At 41.0% G+C, this 21,333-nt stretch overlaps 1 protein-coding gene across 1 annotated transcript in view; it reads right to left on the bottom strand.

Moving 5' to 3' along the window:
* The window catches only part of LOC106608050 (opsin-5), a 47,936-nt gene extending 33,988 nt beyond the window's left edge, over positions 1-13,948 (bottom strand). Inside the window, exon 1 of the mRNA XM_014205725.2 lies at positions 13,658-13,948. Within this exon, the coding sequence (XP_014061200.1) occupies positions 13,658-13,736 (79 nt within the window). The 5' untranslated portion in view covers positions 13,737-13,948. The remainder of the gene's footprint in view (positions 1-13,657) is intronic.
* Between the last annotated feature and the right edge of the window lie 7,385 nt (positions 13,949-21,333).

The following is a 21,333-nucleotide window of genomic DNA, read 5'->3' as shown; positions in this document are numbered from 1 at the left end:
CCACAATCTCACCATCTGTGAGAGACAAGTCCTGCTTTGACAGTGGACAACTGGTGAAAATACACTGAATGTTCACAACATTAGGAGCACCTTCCTAATATTGAGTTGCACCCACTTTTGCCCTCACAACAGACTCAATTTGTCGGGGCATGAACTCTACAAGGTGTCAAAAGCATTCCACAGGGATGCTCTCCCATGTTGACTCCAACGCTTCCCACAGTTGTGTCAAGATGGCTGGATGTCCTTTGGGTGGTGGACCATTCTTGATACACACAAGAAACAGTTGAGCATGAAAAACCCAGCAGCATTACAGTTCTTGACTCACTCAAACTGGTGCGCCTGGCACCTATCAATCTTTTGTCTTGCCCATTCACTCTCTGAATGGTACACATACACAATCCATGTCTCAATTGCCTCAAGGCTTAAGAATCACTATTCAACCTGTTTCCTCCCCTTCGTATACACTGATTGAAGTGACATCAATAAGGGATCATAGCTTTCACCTGGATTCACCTTGTCAGTCTATGTCATTTTCCTAATGTTTTGTACACTCAGTGTATATTGTTGTTTTATTAGTGGACAGGGCAGGGACATCATTATGCTATTTCACACAGGGTAAATCTGTTTCACATTGAAATTGGCAAGAGGTAGGGAATAAAGAGAGGATAGATTGAAGATAGTGGTGGGGGATAAGGAGAGGATAGATAGAGATTTATGGAGGATAGAGCAAGGATAGACTGAGAATACATAGATGGAAGGATAGAGGAGGATAAACTGAGGATAGATAGACGGAGGATAGAGAAAGGATAGACTGAGAATACATAGATGGAAGGATAGAGGAAGGATAGACTGAGAATACATAGATGGAGGATAGAGGAGGGATAGACTGAGAATACGTAGAGGGAGGAAGGATAGACTAAGAATATATAGATTGAGGATTTTGGAAGGATAGACTGAGAATACATAGATGAAGGATAGAGCAAGGATAGACTGAGAATACATAGAAGGAGGATCGAGGATAGACTGAGAATACGTAGATGGAGGAAGGATAGACTGAGGATAGATAGATGGAGGATAGAGGAAGGATAGACTGAGAATACATAGACGGAAGATAGAGGAAGGATAGACTGAGAATACATAGACGGAGGATAGAGGAAGGATAGACTGAGAATACATAGATGGAGGATAGAGGAAGGATAGATTGAGAATCTGTACATACGTACATAGATGGAGGATAGAGAGAAAAATTAAGAAGATGTAGAGGACAGATGGAAGATAGAGAGTGATGGAAGATAAGGAGAGAAAATTGAGAAAGCAGAGGATAGGGAGATTGTTGGAGATAGAGAGAAGATGTCTGGAAGATAGGATTGTGGATGAATTTGTACTGTATGTGTATTGAGGCAGGATAGTTGAGAGACAGAAGGGTTGAGATGCGTGCTGCTCAAACTCTGCACAGGCACAACAGCTTTGTTCGTGTGTCTCAGTACTAGTGAACATCAAATATGGCTGTGGATAAATAATATACCAGAGCATTCACATAGGTAGGCTATAGGAGATACACAATGTTCTCTTTGAATAGAACTATAAGATATGACTATTCTTTCATTCTCCAGGTAGTTGTTATTATAATCAATTATAAAATGGCTTTGGAGAAATTACACATGGATACCATTCAACTAAGTATGAGACATAAAACTACTCAGAACTACTCAGAATGCGCCATAATGGACAGCCAGTCCTTCAGAGAGTGGTTTAAAATCATAGATTAAACAATGTGGGAGCTTGCGTGGGATGTTGCACATTTTTTACTTTCATCCTCCTGTAGGCATAAATATTGAGATCAAGTTCTCACTCAATCTATTTCAATTGTTAATAAATGAAATAAAATCACATTTTACATGCTTCATTAGCAACTGGTATAGACTGTCAAAGTGGAATTCTTAATTTTTTTTTACTAATGAATAAACAATGAAAGCTGAAATATCTTGTGTCTATAAGTATTCAACTCCTTTGTTATGGCAAGCCTAAATAAGCTCAGGAGTAAAAATGTGTTTAACAAGTCACATAATAAGTTGCATGGGTAAAAATAAAAAATCTGACATTGAATATCCCTCTGAGCATGGTGAAGTTATTCATTATTCTTTGGATGGTGTATCAATACACCCAGTCACTACAGAGATACAGGCATCCTTCCTAACTCAGTTGCTGGAGAGGAAGGAAACCGCAGGATTTCACCCTGATTCCAAAGGTGACAATAAAACAGTTACAGAGTTTAATGCCTGTGATAGGAGAAAACTGAGGATGGATCAAAAGCATTGTAGTTACTCCACATTACTAACCTAATTTACAAAGTGAAAAGAAGGAAGCCTGTACAGAACACAAATATTACAAAACATGCATCCTGTTTGCAACAAGGCACTAAAATAATACTGCAAAAAAAACGTGGCAAAGCAATTAACTTTTTGTCCTGAATACAAAGTATTATGCAAATCCACTACAACACATTACTGAGTATCACTCTTCATACTTTCAAGCATAGTTGTGGCTGCATCATGTTATGGGTATGCTTGTAACCATAAAGGACTGAGGAGTTTTTAAGGATAAAAGAAACGGAATAGAGCTAAGCACAGGCAAAATCCTAGAGGAAAACTTTCAGCAGGACAATAACCTAAAACACAAGGCCAAATCTACACTGGAGTTGCTTACCAAGAAGACAGTGAATGTTCCTGAATGGCCGAGTTACAGTTTTTACTTAAATCTTCTTGAAAATCTATGGCAAGACCTAACAATGGTTGTCTAGGAATGACCAACAACCAATTTGACAGAGCTTGAAGAACTTAGAAAATAATAATGAGCAAATGTTGCACAATCAGGGTATGGAAATCTCTTAGATCCTTACCCAGAAAGTCTCACAGCTGTTATCACTGCCAAAGGTGCTTCCACAAAGTATTGACTCAGGGGTGTGAATACTTATGTAAATGCAATATTTCAGAATTACATTTTCAATAAATATGTTTTAACTTTGTCATTATCGGGTATTGTGTGTAGATGGGTGAAAAAATATATATTTAATCAATTTTGAATTCAGGCTGTAAAACAAAAATGTGGAATATGTCAAGGGGTGTGACTACTTTCTGAAGGCACTGTACTGTACATATAGGTAGAGTTAGTGCTAAAATAGTCAATACAGATAGTCCAGATAGCTATTGCTTAATTATTTGACTAACTAGCAGTCTTATGGCTTGGGGGTAGAAGCTGTTCAGGGTCCTGTTGGTTCCAGACTTGGTGCATCGGTACTGCTTGCCGTGCGGAAGCAGAGAGAACAGTCTATGAAAGAAGCCTGAAAAATTAGATCCATTTTAACATGGACAGCAGAGAAAAAGGATTAGTATTTGCGACATTGAAGAAGATCTATACAGATGTAGGATCTTAATTGTATCACTCTTTTGTTGCTGCAAAGCAGGAAATGCTAACTTATAGTGCATTTGAGTTTTAAAAAGTGTCACGACTTCCGCCGAAGTTGGTTCCTCTCCTTGTTCGAGCGGCGCTCGGCGGTCGGCGTTGCCGGTATTCTTGCCATCATCGATCCACTTTTCATTTTCCATTTGTTTTGTCTTGTCTTCTCACACACCTGGTCTCAATTTCCCTCATTACATGTTGTGTATTTAACCCTCTGTTCCCCCCATGTCTTTGTGCTGAATTGTTTATTGTAAGTGCACATTTTCTCTGGTGCGCGACGGATTTTGTACCCATTTGTTACCGGTGGTTTTATGAATAAAACTGCTCCGTTGATTACCAAGTTTTGCTCTCCTGCGCCTGACTTCCATGCCGCCAGTTACGCACTCCCTTACAAAAAGGCTTCTAAAGTTTCCACTTTGAAATGACAGACTTGATTTGATCTAACAAAAAACAAATCAACCTATAATCCACATAACAATTCACATTTCCTGTTGATGCAGGATTTTCTTCCTGCTGTAGCAAACTGGCTAAAATGAAGATCCTACATCTGTATGAACCTTAATATTGATCATAGCTCACAGCCAGACAGAACATAGCAGCATGCCATGACTTCTAATGAGTTGGATCCTATTTGGAAGCTTAGTTCTTACGTAGGCCTAATCAATGGCATCACAAGGTGAGGAGCCCCCATAGGAACTCAAGTAATTTCTACCAGCAACTGTTCTCCTTGTACATCCATAAGTGCTCAACATGCAGGTAATTGGTCTCAGAATGACTACCGTGGATGGAGGTAAAACCATCCAGGAGAATGAGCTCTGATCCCAGGTGGGCTGATGTAGATCTGTCTCCAGCAACCAGTCATTATAATTATTAACCCCCCCATTTGTAGCGCCCCAGTGAGTGCATTTAATTGATCCAATTTGCTGGCCTAATTAATTTATCCTCGGCTAAGATATGATGCAAGGCTGTAATGCCCTTGAGGCTACCCACTTGGCACAGACGTCAGTTCAACGTTCTATATTTGATTGACATTTGGTTAAGTTGTCAACTAATGTGAATTCAACATGAAATCAACTAAAAATGTCACCATGTCATTAGTTGTGTGAAAAATAAAGAAAATGCCCTTAAGTTTAGGATTTTTTTGCAAATCCATTTAGTTTTCCACATTTTTTCAACGTCGCCACATTTAGTTTTTGTATTGAAAATATATGGAAACAATGTTGATTCAAACAGTTTTTGCCCAGTGGGTACTGTTGAACAACAGGGACCCTGCAGTCCATTTTACTGGACGCAATGAGAGGGATTCCACCAGACCTTAATTAGCTATAACAACCACAAGAGCAGCTAAGGGGACTGTATCTGTCAACATCAGATCAAGGAGACTCATGTAGCTCATCAAATAGCATTCTGAATAAAACTTCATTTTGGAACAGCATATAGTTGTGGGATTGACACTTCTACAAAGAAAGTAAGGAAGTATTTCCAGTAAGCAACAATTACACAGACAATTGTAAAATATCATGACAATGAGCTAGTAACAAATTTCACAGAGGAGATTGATGGGTCCAATTGATTTGACTCTGAGGGTTAACCAAGAATATTTCCCATTAACTAGATGCATGGAAAGGCATTGATCATCCTTGGTATTCACATCATGTCATAACAGTGACACAATTGGTGAAAGGTATTGAAAGCCTGCTACAATACTGATCATTTCATGAGATGAAGAAGACTCCTCCATATCTCTCTCTCTCTCTCTCTCTCTCTCTCTCTCTCTCTCTCTCTCTCTCTCTCTCGCCTCTCTCTCTCACGCCTCTCTCTCCCTCTTGCCTCTCTCTCTCACCTCTCTCTCTCTTTCATAATGTCACACGTGTAATTACATTCCTCTGGGTCATTATTTTCCCACTTTTCTCAGATATGGCAAAAGCTAATCTAATAAAATATATGACTGGAACAACTGGAACAAACTGCAAAAATCACTGAAGCTGGAGACTCATATCTCCCTCACTAACTTTAAGCACCAGCTCTCAGAGCAGCTCACAGATCACTGCACCTGTACATAGCCCATCTGTAAATAGCCCATCCAACTACCTCTTCCCCATACTGTTATTTATTTTGCTCCTTTGCACCCCAGTATCTCTACTTGCACACTCATCTTCTGCACATCTATCACTCCAGTGTTTAATTGCTAAATTGTAATTATTTCACCATTATGGCCTATTTATTGCCTTACCTCCCTTATCCTACCTCATTTGCACACACTGTATATAGACTTTTTGTATTGTATTATTGACTGTATGTTTGTTTATTCCATGTGTAACTGTGTTGTTGTTTGTGTCGCACTGCTTTGCTTTATCTTGGCCAGGTTGTAGTTGTAAATGAGAACTTGTTCTCAACTTGCCTACCTGGTTAAATAAAGGTGAAATATTTTTTTTAAATAAAAATATGCTAAACCAAGCTTCATAATCCATTATGGATCTATAATCATCATGCCTCAACTCTCATCACCTAAACCAGGGGTCCCCAATTACATTCAGCCGTGGGCCAATTTTTCCTTGAGTGGATGGTTGGGGGGCTGGAACATATAATTCATATAATTCACTGCAAATTAACAACCACAAGAATCCCAAACAGATATTGTCACGTCCTGGCCAGTATATAAGGTTAATTGTTTTGTAGTTTGGTCAGGGCGTGGCAGGGGGTATTTGTTTTATGTGGTTCGGGGTGGTGTGTTTGTGTAAAGGGTGTTTGATTTAGTATTTCCGGGTTTTGGTTTATGTTTAGTTAATTCTATGGTTAGTCTAGTGTGTGTGTTTCTATGTTTGGTTGATTGGGGTTGGGACTCTCAGTTGAAGGCAGGTGTTGTCTATCTGCCTTTGATTGAGAGTCCCATATATTAGGGTGTGTTTGTATGTGTTATTTGTGGGTGATTATTCTGTGTATAGCCTTGTGCCTTACCAGACTGTTTATTTGTCGAGTGTTCGTTTTTCGTGTTTTGTTATTTTGTATGTTCATTTTTGAGAGTAATTAAAAATCAAGATGAGCATTCACGTACCTGCTGCGTTTTGGTCCTCATTCACCGACGACAACCGAGACAGATATAGTATTTGACAAAAACGAAATCATTTCGAACCTTGATTACCTTGGGCTACGATCACATTCTCCTCTCTATTTATGCTTGGGAATACTTGGGGAAAGATTTCCCGGAATTAAAATCACTTTGAGCTCATTTCCTGGTGATTTTACAGTCTTTTATGTCCAAAAAATATTATTTTTTTAAGCAGGATTTTATTATTTTATTATTAGTATTTTTTGGGCCAGAACTTGGGGGGTGAAATAAAACCACCCACGGGCTGCGTATTTGGGAATCGTGACCTTAACCATACTAGTAGGTTGACACCCCTCTCCGTTACCTTTTTTCCTCTCCAATAGGAACCTCTCCACATCTGACCTGTTTTATCAACCTTCTTCCCTCTCCTAACCTGTTACACAGAAAACATGCTTGAGGTCCAGCTAGCTACAGCAAACATAATAATGGAACATTAATTAGAAAATTGATTGTAGCCCACCTTTCTCACAGAGATATTTGATTAATGTGGCCTGAATCACTCTGGTTTCAATCTCGTTTATATAACGTCTCCCTCCACCTCAACACACCACCTTCCCCTCCAACCCTCCCTCCCAACCCCGCCAGTCCCATATTCTGATGGAGATTTAATTAAACCAAGGGGAAATATTGTGGCGCTACATGTTCATTCTTCCTCCACAGGTTTATAATCAATGTAATCTCCCATTGTTCAGTGAAAGTGAAGGATGTGAGGCTTTGTCCTTCAGAAAGCCAACAGTACCTTGACAGAACAATCCACAGCAACCGTTGGTGGAAAAGGAGAATATTAAATTCATTGCTGGCTGTGTGAAGTAGAAATGCCACCTATGTCAGGTTACTCGAGAGGCCAACTGAAAGACCTCTGTCAATAGAAAATATCTTTCTATTTTCATGTATAAAGAATGGCATGTTTTCCTTGTGTCACTGGGAGAAAGAAATGAATCGTGAACATCTGTAAGTCTTGACATCTGCGATTTGAACTTTCCAAAAACACTTATTTTCATTGTGCCTTACATACAGTAACATGGTCCTGGTCTCATTGGAGGAGGTTAGGGTTGATGATCGGGATGGAAGTTTGCCTTTCAATTATTCCTCCCTTACTTACAGCCCGGCGGAGCATGATGTCTTATTCAGAGCGTTAGACCTGAGCCAGGTGATGTTCTGCTCCGATGACCCGACACCACATCACCACATTACCCTGTTGTTTGTCATATTTAGACACACAGGCCAGACAAGGAAAACCAAATGTTGATTACACAAATATCACAATAACAGCTGGAGTTTTGTTACACCTCTATGCGATAAAGTTGCTCCATATTGTAGGTAGACAGACACATGAATTAATCCAAGCCATTAATAAAGACTCTGGCATGAATTCGTTTAACTCTCCCAAGGTGCATGTGTTCTGAGGACAGTAACCTGATGATCACCTCTTCTGTCACATACTAACTGCCTCTGTAGCAAAAATGTTACATTTTTGAGCATAGGCGTATTTATTTCTGTAACACACTCACTTATCACAAATTGTAAGTAATCTAGTTACAGTGCCTCCTAAAAACATGATTGACATTGGGAAAAGAGGGTAGGCTGTCAGCTGACCATTGATGTTCATGATTGATGTAAATCTGCTAGTTAGCTAGCTGGTTATTTTCTTACCGATTGTGATTTATCTTCAAAGCTCCTAAATAATAACTTCACGATATAGCCTAATATTATACATTTTCTAACTCATGGTATATCGCTGGCTGGCTAGTGGCTTGTGTGATTATTTTAGTATATGGTGGTTAGTTAGAGTCTATGCCTGTGTTCAGTGCTTAATTTGTAAATCGGGAGGTGCCGGAAACAAAAAGTTAGCACGAGAGGGGGGTGACCTGGGGAGCTCTGAGGTACCAGAAAGCATGGGGGGAAAAAATTCCTTTACAATAAAGCATTGCATGCACATCACATGTGCGTAGTGGCAGTAGAGTAGAGGCTCTTACAGAAGTTGCACACATGGGATAAAGTTTTTGTAGCCTAGGGTCTGGAAATAATGTGTCCTTTTATAACAGCATTTCATGTAATTTTACATGACTGGAGACTTTAGCAGAATATTTTTTAATATCGCACAATACATCAAGATGACAGGCTACTTTGACTCTGACAAACAGATCAATAAAAACAACCTCGCCTTGAATCCATCAATAGTCTAGGTGTGTGGAGACACACATATTGTACCAAATTAGGAGGATTTTATAGTCCTAAAATTGCTTTCCAGTTTCTATTCTGTGTGAACTGAAAGTGGGCCTCTGGGGGATTTAACACTAACAGATGTACCATGTCTTTGGGTGATACCACATTCCAGAGCATGAGTTAATGTTTCTGTACTGGGGTACCAGGGGAAGATGACTCCACTATGGAGTTGGGGGGCCAGAAACTGGTCTCTACACAATGAGGACAGTTTTTACAGCAGATACTGTCTGGTGTGAATTATAAGTATCTTTCATACAAATCTTAAAATTGTGATACTTTCCACACATCTGTTGTTTGTCACGTAGACTGAAGGAGGATGGACTTTGCTATAAAATCTGTGGCTCAAACCAGCTGGTTGAGTTCTCAGTGATCACTTCCAGGGGTGGTTACCAACCAGCTGGTTGAGTTCTCAGTGATCACCTCCAGGGGTGATTGCTGACCAACTCCATTACTGCAGTAATTAAATAATAAAGTTTGATTATTTTGAAGAAATGTTAAAAGTCTCTCCTTCTGATTACAATAATTCCACCACACTGTTACGCAGAGTGGAACAGGGAAACCCAAGAGCAGACTCAGATGAAGTAACCAAGATATTTATTGAAACACAGGGGGAAGATGGAGTGCAGGCCAGGGGAAGCTCGGGCGGGTTGCAGGAAACCAGGTGCGGAGGCTGAGGCTGGAGCGAGAGGGGTTGTGACAGGGCAAGCAGGTCTGGAGGGGAATCCAATGGAGCAGTAGAGTGGGGAATACAGGGCAGAGTAGCAGGATGAGGAGACGTGGGACTGGAGACAGGAACCAGAGTCAGAGCTGGCAGAACTGTAGTGGAGAGTACTGTGTCAGGCAAGGAAAACAGGCACAATGGTTAACCTCTCTAGGGTAGGTGGCACCAAATCGTCCCACCTACGTAACAGCCAGTGTAATCCCGTGGCGCGTTATTCAAAAACCTCAAAAATGCAAAAACTTCAATTTCAAACATATGACTATTTCACACCATTATAAAGACAAGACTCTCGTTAATCTAACCACACTGTCCGATTTCAAAAAGGCTTTACAACGAAAGCAAAACATTAGATTATGTCAGCAGAGTACCCAGCCAGAAATAATCAGACACCCATTTTTCAAGCTAGCATATAATGTCACATAAACCCAAACCACAGCTAAATGCAGCACTAACCTTTGATGATCTTCATCAGATGACAACCCTAGGACATTATGTTATACAATACATGCATGTTTTGTTCAATCAAGTTCATATTTATATCAAAAAACAGCTTTTTACATTAGCATGTGACTAGCATGTGACTAGCATTCCCACCGAACACTGCCGGTGAATTTACTCACGATAAACGTTCACAAAAAGCATAACAATTATTTTAAGAATTATAGATACAGAACTCCTCTATGCACTCGATATGTCCGATTTTAAAATAGCTTTTCGGTGAAAGCACATTTTGCAATATTCTCAGTAGATAGCCCGGCATCACAGGGCTAGCTATTTAGACACCCAGCAAGTTTAGCACTCACCAAAGTCAGATTTACTATAAGAAAAATGTTATTACCTTTGCTGTCTTCGTCAGAATGCACTCCCAGGACTTCTACTTCAATAACAAATGTTGGTTTGGTTCAAAATAATCCATAGTTATATCCAAACAGCGGCGTTTTGTTAGTGCGTTCAAGACACTATCCGAAAGGGTAAATAAGGGTGACGAGCATGGCGCAATTCGTGACAAAAAAATGCTAAATATTCCATTACCGTACTTCGAAGCATGTCAACCGCTGTTTAAAATCAATTTTTATGCCATTTTTCTCATAAAAAAACCGATAATATTCCGACCGGGAATCTGCGTTTAGGTAAACAGATGAAAGAAAATAAAGCATGGGGTCGACTCGGGCACGCGCCTAAGCCCATAGTACTCTGATCGGCCACTTGCCAAAAGCGATAATGTGTTTCAGCCATAGGCTGCCTCGATATCGTTCAGCTTTTTCCCGGGCTCTGAGAGCCTATGGGAGCCATAGGAAGTGTCACGTTAGAGCAAAGATCCTCAGTCTTCAATAAAAAGAGCCAAGATGAAACACAACGTGTCAGACAGGCCACTTCCTGCATGGAATCTTCTCAGGTTTTGGCCTGCCATTTGAGTTCTGTTATACTCACAGACACCATTCAAACAGTTTTAGAAACTTTAGGGTGTTTTCTATCCAAAGCCAATAATTATATGCATATTCTAGTTACTGGGCAGGAGTAGTAACCAGATTAAATCGGGTACGTTTTTTATCCGGCCGTGTCAATACTGCCCCCTAGCCCTAACAGGTTAACAGGATCTAAATAGTAACAAATGGATAGAAACGTAGACTGACTGAGCAGAGATTACGATCTGGCAGTGTGGAAGTGGCAGGACTGAGTATTTGTAGAGGTCTTGATTATGGAACAGATTGCAGCTGGTGGGGATCTGCTCATTCATTCTGAACAGACAGTAGTAATTCTATAACTTTATAACTAGCAAATTGACTTCTCTTTCTGGGGTGCTGCAGAATCTCCAGCAACGCTGTGGAGATGAGACTTGCAGGCTCATGTCTATCAGAGCCATTGAGGTTTAAAGAACTGGAGACTGCGTCCAAGATGTCAGACCATTTTTTTAAGGTAATCAAGGTACTCACATTCACATATGCCGATTCATGGACCGTCTATATCCAAGTTGCATCCACTTTATGCGGACCAACATCACATTGGATGAATATAAAATGTTAATATTGTAACGAATATCTTATAAAGAATAATGAATTGCAATTTGTTGTGGCTAATGTAAAATAGTTGGCTAATGTTAGCTAGACTAGGGGTTAGGGTTAGGGGTTAAGGTTAGGGTTAGCTAACATGCTAAGTATTTGCAAAGTAGCTAAAAGGTAGTAAGTACATTTTACACATTTTAACCAACAGGACACTTTCACGGCTGGAAGCTGAAGGCCAGGGATGACAGTGTAAAGTAGAAAGTGTGAGAATGCCAATATTTATGGCACCTGGGTATGAAAAATGTATGAAATGCATTTCTGAGAGGGTGAGCAGGGATAGGAGTATGTGCGTGTGCTTGTGTGTGTGTTTGCTTGCATGCCGATGTGTGATAAAAATGTGTCTGTATGTTTGCGATTTTTTTTAAAGTGAGTGATTTTACGGTCAAACCTATTAACATCATGATCATGCAAGTGTTGGAGAGTTGACATGTCGAAAGTGTTTGAAATGTGAAGCTGAAAGAGAATAACGCTTGAGTTCTACAGAGTCACGTGAATAAAGCTTGAGTTCTACAGAGTCACGTGAATAAAGCTTGTTCTACAGAGTCACGTGAATAAAGCTTGTTCTACAGAGTCACGTGAATAAAGCTTGTTCTACAGAGTCACGTGAATAAAGCTTGAGTTCTACAGAGTCACGTGAATAAAGCTTGAGTTCTACAGAGTCACGTGAATAAAGCTTGAGTTCTACAGAGTCACGTGAATAAAGCTTGAGTTCTACAGAGTCACGTGAATAAAGCTTGAGTTCTACAGAGTCACGTGAATAAAGCTTGAGTTCTACAGAGTCATGTGAATAAAGCTTGAGTTCTACAGAGTCACATAAATTAAGCTTGAGTACTAAAGATTCCACAGAGTACATGCAGACAGGACCAAGGCTCCATGTTCAGACACCACCTCTGTTACACCCGAGACAACCTACAGTAAAACTGTTCCATAGCAAATAGAAAAACACAAAATCTTCAATATCACCAAATATGGTCCGGTTCAGCTCTATGGAACTGCTTGGAACTGTTGTGGAAGCATGCACTAAACAAGAGAGAGTGTGCAGAGATCAGAATTACAACTGGAAAGAATGGAGTGCTGTAGCACACTTCCAAAATTCACACTTTTCAAATGTGAATTTGTAAGGAATAAACATATTCAAATTCCAAATTCACCTTTTGTGTATCTTGATGGCGTGGATATCCTTATGTATAGTCCAATTCGACATCAGACCGAGCACCAGTGAAAGATACGGTTTCCACTGCGTACAACATAAACAATCAGCAACAAATGATAAGCAACAGCTTGTGTAAAATCAATGGATGCACAATAACCATTAGTCACCTGACAAAGATCCTTGAAGGATCTAAACATTGTTTATTTGCGAATTAAGGTACATGGTGGAGTTTATGAGTGTGCAGGCTCTATTTCTTTCACACATCAACAGAACTAGATCACACATTACCAATCATTGAAAAGACAACTATAATGCTTTGTGTCCAATCAATTCTTCTGTAAGTGCAACCTATTCTATACAGTACACTGAGTTTACAAAACATTAGGAACACTTCTCTTTCCATGACAGACTGACCGGTTGATTCCAGGTGAAAGCTCTGATCCCTTATTGGTATCACTTGTTAAATCCACTTAAATTAGTGTAGATGAAGGGGAGGTCCACCACCTAAAGGACATCCAGCCAACATGACACAACTGTGTCAACATGGGCCAGCATCTCTGTGGAACGCTTTCAACACCTTTTAAAGTCCTGACAAATTGAGGCTGTTCTGAGGGCAAAAGGGGGTGCAACTCAATATTATGAAGGTGTTCCTCATGTTTTGTACACTCAGTGTATTACACCTATATCGTCTACCGATATGACTTGGTGTGAAAACCTCAAAACGCAGAGTCCCTTCCCATCATCTCTAATCACCGTCTCCCCCCCAAAAAATATATGATGCACTAATATCTAAACTCCTGCAATTTGTGTTTCAAACTCCAAACTACCAGCCCCATGCTGAATGCTGAACAGAATCCATCCACACAGGGAAACAAATGAAAAAGAAGGAATGAAAGAGAACCGCAGTTCAGCTGTAAGTAACTCACCTATCACCACTAGGTACATGCCTGCCCAGTAGTCCACAGTGGGCGACAGTTTGGACGTGTATTTGTTGTCCTCCTCCATGCTCCTCTTCCACAGACAGACCAGACCAGTACGGACCAGTAATCAAACTCCCCAAACGGTGCCAGCGAGAGAAGTAGACCTCCAACAGGGACACAGGCTCATCTGAACAAGGCTTATCCTTGACATTACCACAGGTAGCATTTTCAATCAGCTCCTAGAATCTTTATATTCCCTCTCCATAATGGACTCCCACACATATGCACCTAAGTACACACACACGCGCGCGCACGCGCACACACACACGTGTACAGTACAAAGCCACACACCACACAGCACCCCCACCTCCCCTTCTCCGCTGAGCAGATTAGGATGACAACTGTCAACTGTGAGTGTAAGTACACTCATGAAAATGCGCACACACACACACACACTCCTGGCCTGGGTGAATGCTGCAGTCTTTCTATGCTCCTGTCCAAATTTCACTTGCACCCATCTGTGCTAACAGCATTTTCTTCAATGTGTTTTATTGTGTGTGTGTGTGGAAAAAGGGAACACTATCTAATCCAGCCAAAACTCTCCCGGTCCTCCTCCTGTAGAGCGAAAAACATATTTTGGCAGAGCACAGCCACAAATACAAACACACACACACTGAGTGCTCTAATCATTACGAGGAGAGATACTGTAGCAATGCAGCAAGGAGAGCCCCAGTGCCTGTCGTTCCAGAGAAGCCTCATCAGCGAGGAGCTAGTCCACAGCTGTTTCAACGGGTTAGGCGTCGCTTAGCACATCAACCGTGAAACTAGGCATACTTACTCGCCAAGAATTACCTTGACACTGGGAAAAGTCAGAAGGCATTATTAAAAATTATCCCCGTTTTGCAGCCTCATATGGCCAAATTACCTCCGCACTTAAAGCTAGAATCTTTAGTTGAAACAATAACAAAGGTCACCCCGGCTCTGTTTTGGTAAAAAGATGAGGAATGGGCCTATATAAATTGGACACACCTACTCATTCCAGGGTTTTTCTTTACTTTTACTATTTTCTACATTATAGAATAATAGTGAAGACATCGAAACTATGACATAACACATATGGAATCATGTCGTTCACTCCCAATCAGTTAATCTGATGATGGTGTTCTGCAGTGCCCCTTTAATAATAATACAGCCTTTACTGATCAGTGGCCCTGAGTGAGTATGGGAGGATGGAAGAACCATTCCAGCCATACTGACCAAAGGTTAGTGAGGGAGCTGATGACACCTGTGATTGTGAGGAATGGCGATGGACATGTGCGAGTTTCCAGGAAGAATCTTCTTCATAGAGATATGGAGAGAGAGAGGGGGGGAAGAGAGTGAGAGAGAGAACCATGCCCCCTGAAACAGGGGGTATGCTAACCCACTCTATTAAATTAGTCAAAACAGGAACATTTTACATCTGGGTCGAAATGAATAAGGAAATTATCTCAGAGAACTTTTATCATGTGTGCTACATCTCTCCAATAGAATCCCCATACTTTAACGATGACAGCTTTTCCAGCCTAGCAGGGGAGACCAACCATTTCCAGGCCGAGGGACATGTACTAGTTTGAGGCAACGTACATGCCAGAATTGGACAAGAACACGACACTCAGCACACAGGGGGACAAACACTTACCTGGAGGTGACAGCATTCCCTCCCAAATATGCCCCACTAGACACAACTATGACAAAACAAACAATAAAAACGGGTCACAACTCCTGCAGCTCTGTCGCACGCTGGGTCTGTACAGAGCCAATGGTTGACCTCAACCCAGAGTCTCTCAGAGCATTCACATTCAGCCCACTGACACCCCTATCAGATCACAGCAAAATCACAGTCTACTTGAACAGAGCAATACTCAATCATGAGGCATCAAAGCCAAAGGAAGTGCATATTATTAAGAAACGATATAAATATAGTAAGTAGCATAGAAACCTACCAAAAAACAATTAGGCAACAACAAATTCCATCGCATTTAGACAACTTCCTGGACAAAATGTTTCACAGTAATAGTAAAGGTGTAAACTTGGCAGTAGAAAGCCCTAACAGTATGTTTGACCTTTCAGCTTCCCTATCAAATCTAAAAATGTAAAACAGACAACTAAAAAACATTTATTAAAAGATAAATGGTTTGATGAAGAATGCAAAAAACTTAAGAAATTGAAAAACCTATCCAACCAAAAACATAGAGACCCAGAAAACCTGAGTCTACGCTTTCTCTCTGGTGAATAACTAAAACAATACAGAAATGCACTACGGAAAAAGAACGAACAGCACGTCAGAAATCAGCTCAATGTAACTGAAGAATCTATAGAATCTAACCACTTCTGGGGAAATTGGAACACTGTCATAAATGTTGAAGCCGTGTTGAAGAGACGAAACTGCATGCGGAAAGTGGATACTCATCTTTTAATATAATTAAGTAAAGTATACACAGACAACAATAACCACTCACGACATGCTACTTCCGAACAAAACAAATAGCAGTGTTAACACAACCACCCACAAACCCAAGTGACAAACATACTCCTAATTATATGACTCCCAATCAGGAACAACGATAACCAGCTGTCCCTGATCGGGAGCCACACAGACCCACATAGAAACACAACACCCAGAACACACATACACAGACATACTCTGCCACGTCCTGACCAAAAACTACACAACAACACCCTCTGCTGGTCAGGACGTGACAAACACACTAAACAAACAACAACACAAAGTGTTATCTATCCAAAATGGAGATGTATGGATAAACCACTTCAATCTTTTTGGCTTTATAACAAAGAACAAAGACCAAAACAGATAAAACATACATGATCAATTACAAATCTTAGAATCAGCTATCAAAGACTACCAGAATCCACTGGATTCTCCAATTACATTGAATGAACTACAGGACAAAATACAAACCCTCCAACCCAAAAAGGCCTGTGGCGTTGATGGTATCCTAAATGAAATGATCAGATATACAGACCAAAAATGAACAATTGGCTATACTTAAACTATTTAACACCATCCTCAACTCTGGCATCTTTCCCAATATTTGGAACCAAGGACTGATCACCCCAATCCACAAAAGTGGAGACAAATTTGACCCCAATAACTACCATGGGATATGCGTCAACAGCAACCTTCGGAAAATCCTCTGCATTATCATTAACAGCAGACTCCTACATTTCCTCAGTGAAAACAATGCACTGAGCAAATGTAAAATTGGCTTTTTACGAAATTACTCTGTGACAGACCGTTGTATTCACCCTGCATACCCTAATTGAAAAACAAACAAAACAAAAGCAAAGTCTTCTCATGCTTTGTTCATTTCAAAAAATCTTTTGACTCAATTTAGCATGAGGGTCTGCTATACAAATTGATGGAAAGCGGTGTTGGGAGAAAACCATTCAACATTATAAAATCCATGTACACAAAGTGAAAAAACACACATTTCTTTCCACAGGGCCGTGGCGTGAAACTGGGATACAGCTTGAGCCACACCATCTTCAACATATATATCAACGAATTGGCGATGGCACTAGAACAGTCTGCAGCACCCGGCCTCACCCTACTAGAATCTGAAGTCAAATGTCTACTGTTGCTGATGATCTGGTGCTTCTGTCCCCAACCAAGAAGGGCCTACAGCAGCACCTAGATCTTCTGCACAGATTCTGTCAGACCTGGGCCCTGACCTTAAATCTCAGTAAGACCAAAATAATGGTGTTCCAAAAAAGGTCCAGTTGCCAGGACCAGAAATACAAATTCCATCTAGACACCGTTGCCCTACAGCACACAACAACTATACCTACCTCGGCCTGAACATCAGCACCACAGGTGCTTTAGAAAACAGCATCTGCTTAATTTGAATTCTTCTAAAATATACAGAAAATAAGGGCATTATTGTCAACATAAAAGGTGAGCGTTTTTCCGGCAAAGTTTTAATGCTTGTTCACGTGCGTACAGTTTCAGGACAAGGTCTGATTTATAACGGGAAACACAAACATGCGTGCGCCAAGTTTATAAATCTGAATATTTTCGTACTTGTGCAGTCTTTTCAGAAATGGTGCACACAGATTGTTGTGAAATCTACGCAACGGTTATAAATGAGGCCCCTGGTGTGGGAGGTTGGTGTATGACAAGGGCCTGGATTCAATCATATCAAGCATTAAACATCGATAGCAGACACCCACATAGTGGATGTTTTGGCAGTGTCGGAAGTGACAATGCATTGGAGCCGCCAAATTGGAGAGCAGCTGCTTTTGCGATTGTCATGAAGCCACACCCGCATCACTCGTGTTAGAAGTTCATAGCGAGAATGTGCAGGCCACATAGAAATAATTATGCTCAAATATAAATTAACAAAATAATGAGTATTTCTGTCTCCTAATCAAGGTGTAGTCTAAATTACATCTCTGTCACGAGTCCCGCCAAAGTCGGTCCCTCTCCTTGTTCGGGCGACGTTCGGCGGTCGACGTCACCGGTCTTCTAGTCATCGCCGCTCCACCTTTCATTTTCCATTTGTTTTGTCTTGTTTTCCCTCACACCTGGTTTACATCCCCTCATTACTCTACGTGTATATTGTCCTCTGTTCCCCCCATATCTATGTGTGGTATTGTTCGTTTCGTTACGTGTGTGATGTTTCAGGCTGGATTTGCGCCGGGTATTATTGTAACCCGTGGTTTTGGTATTTGTACCTATCTGTGTAATTTGTGCGCCTTCACTTTTTTCCCTTGGGCCGGAGTATGCTGACGCAGTTGCGTCCGGCTGTTTTCCTGTGCCTGATTAAAGTGTGCCTGTTCACTCATCTCTGCTCTCCTGCACCTGACTTCCTTCGACCAGTCTCTGACAATCTCACATTCCAATGTTTGAACTTGTAAACAAGGCTGCATGAGATTTCTGTTAATGTGACTCTGTGCAGCCAATGGCAATGTCCACTTTAGGTATAATGCCAGTGTGGTGATTATTTGTCACCACAGATGGTTTGTTTACATCGAAGGTTAGGATCATTAACGTGGCATATCCTGGGGCCCAGGACTGAGTTTGTAAAACCATGCCTTAAGCCACACCTCAGTAGGCAGAGCTAGGCATGTTGCAATGGACATTTTGTAATACGGCGAAAAGCCTCTCGTTAATAGGCTAATATATTTGAGACCAATGAATTGCAGTTAATTTAGTATTTTGCTTAATAAGTAAAATATATTTGAACAGAAGCTCAACTTTGATTTTAGAAGTGGGGGGAACATAATATATAATTTTTTATTCAGCTGGATAAACACTCCAAATAGCCTACCCGACTGCTCGGAGGCATGGTCCTAAAGCACACCGTTGCCTAGTTTTGTATCACATTCCAATGACAAAACTGGAGGTGGAGAAAAATGTAAAGTTGCACCCCTGTATTTGAGTAGCAAACAGGGAAACAGCGAATCCCAGACAGTTTGCAGTAGAACATACCAGAGGGGAGAATCATTTACTACCTACATTATTAGGATCATCTGGTTACCACCAGTGTTTCGAATACATTGAGCTAGTTGGCAAAGCAGACCATGGGACGCCTTTTCACATAATTTATTTGTTAAAGGTCTGTGGTGGGTCTGTGTAAGCTATCCGATTATATTGGAGAGGAGACAGGTTTATAGAAGAGAATGTCCTCTATGAATTTACTGTTAGTATTTCTAAGTAGCAGCCATGTAGTAGCCAGGGAAACTAATTGTTCTCACTTTATGATAGAACACAGATTTTTCTGCCAGACATTCTTTACTTGAATTGTTAGGATTTTCTTGTGATCACAAAAAAACTACTTACATTATTTTGCTAAAATAGAAATGATGTTTTCTTTGAACAAGTTTTCTGCCTGAGTATGGCTATGTTTACCGGAATTCGCTGGATTATTTTGTGGCCAGACCAAAACGACTTATTTTGCTCACCTAGAGATTTAAAGAAATCATGTTTCTTTGTATTGATGGACCTGGCTGTCATGAAAATACATTGAGGGGAAAGGATCCATAGACACAGAGGCTGATTATCTTTCTGCACATCTCTATTTGCAATCCTGGCTAACAACTAAAAAATATATATTTTCAATATTAATGTTTATATTTTTCAATATTCATAAATTAATGTAAGAAAATTATTATTGAAGTCTAAATACTACTCATTTTACAGCAGAAGCGGTAAAGCTTAGGATTCTCTGCCTCAAACCCTATTACAGGGGCTGAGTCACTGGCTTACTGGTGCTCTTCCATGCCATCCCTAGGAGAGGTGCGTCACTTGAGTGGGTTGAGTCACTGACGTGATCTTCCTGTCCGGTTTGGCCCCCCCCCCTTGGGTTGTGCCGTGGGGAGATCTTCGTGGGCTATACTCGGCCTTGTCTCAGGATGGTAAGTTGGTGGTTGGAGATATATCTCTAGTGGAGTGGGGGCTGTGCTATGGCAAAGTAGGTGGGGTTATACCCTGCCTGTTTGGCCCTGTCCGGGAGTATCATCGGACGAGGCCACAGTGTCTCCTGACCCCTCATGTCTCAGCCTCCCGTATTTATGCTGAAATAGTTTATGCGTCGGGGGGCTAGGGTCAGTCTGTTATATCTGGAGTATTTCTCCTGTCTTATCCGGTGTCCTGTGTGATTTCAAGAACGCTCTCTCTAATTCTCTCTCTCTTTTTCACTCTTTCTCGGAGGACCTGAGCCCTTGGACCATGCCTCAGGACTACCTGGCCTGATGACTCCTTGCTGTCCCCAGTCCACCTGGTCGTGCTGCTGCTCCAGTTTCAACTGTTCTGCCTGCGGCTATGGAACCCAGACCTGTTCACCGGACGTGCTACCTGTCCCAGACCTGCTGTTTTCAACTCTCTAGAGACAGCAGGAGCGGTAGAGATACTCTGAATGATCGGCTATGAAAAGCCAACTGACATTTACTCCTGAGGTGCTGGCCTGTTGCACCCTCTACAACCACTGTGATTAATATTATTTGACCCTGCTGGTCATCTGTGAACATTTGAACATCTTGGCCATGTTCTGTTATAATCTCCACCCGGCACAGCCAGAAGAGGACTGGCCACGCCTCAAGCCTGGTTCCTCTCTATGTTTCTTCCTAGGTTCTGGGAAGGTCTTTCTAGGGATATTTCCTAGCCACCGTGCTTCTACACCTGCATTGCTTGCTGTTTGGGGTTTTAGGCTGGGTTTCTGTACAGCACTTTGTGACATCAGCTGATGTAAGGGCTTTAGAAATACATTTGATTGATTTGATTGATTGTAGCACCTACAGATGAAACATTAGTCAAAATGTCTAAAGGGCCAAAATGCCACAAATGTTCCTACATCAATAACTTATTGCTCAATATACTTTAAGATACAAATGTCAAAGATACGTCAACAACCCTTCCTCCAAATGACCATTCTATGAATTAAATATTGTGAAAATCCCTAAAATCATGGTATTTTTTTAAAATCTAGTTTAATGAGGAATCACCCATTAGCTGAATCAAGTGTAACGTGTGCTTTCCTGCTGGTCTTGGTCAGTGCACATACTTCAGCGCTGACCAATAGCGTTTCGGGGCAGACCAGCTTGGATAAATCTCTCAGTGTCATAAATCTCTGTGTCATAAATCTCTCTGGCAATATTCCTCAGGTGATAGAAGTTAGATACCA

The sequence above is a fragment of the Salmo salar genome, chromosome ssa06, assembly GCF_905237065.1.
Source record: "Salmo salar chromosome ssa06, Ssal_v3.1, whole genome shotgun sequence".
Classification (NCBI taxonomy): Eukaryota; Metazoa; Chordata; class Actinopteri; order Salmoniformes; family Salmonidae; genus Salmo; species Salmo salar.
The sequence above is the reverse complement of the archived record's forward strand: the minus strand, read 5'-3'. Positions and strand labels throughout refer to the sequence as shown.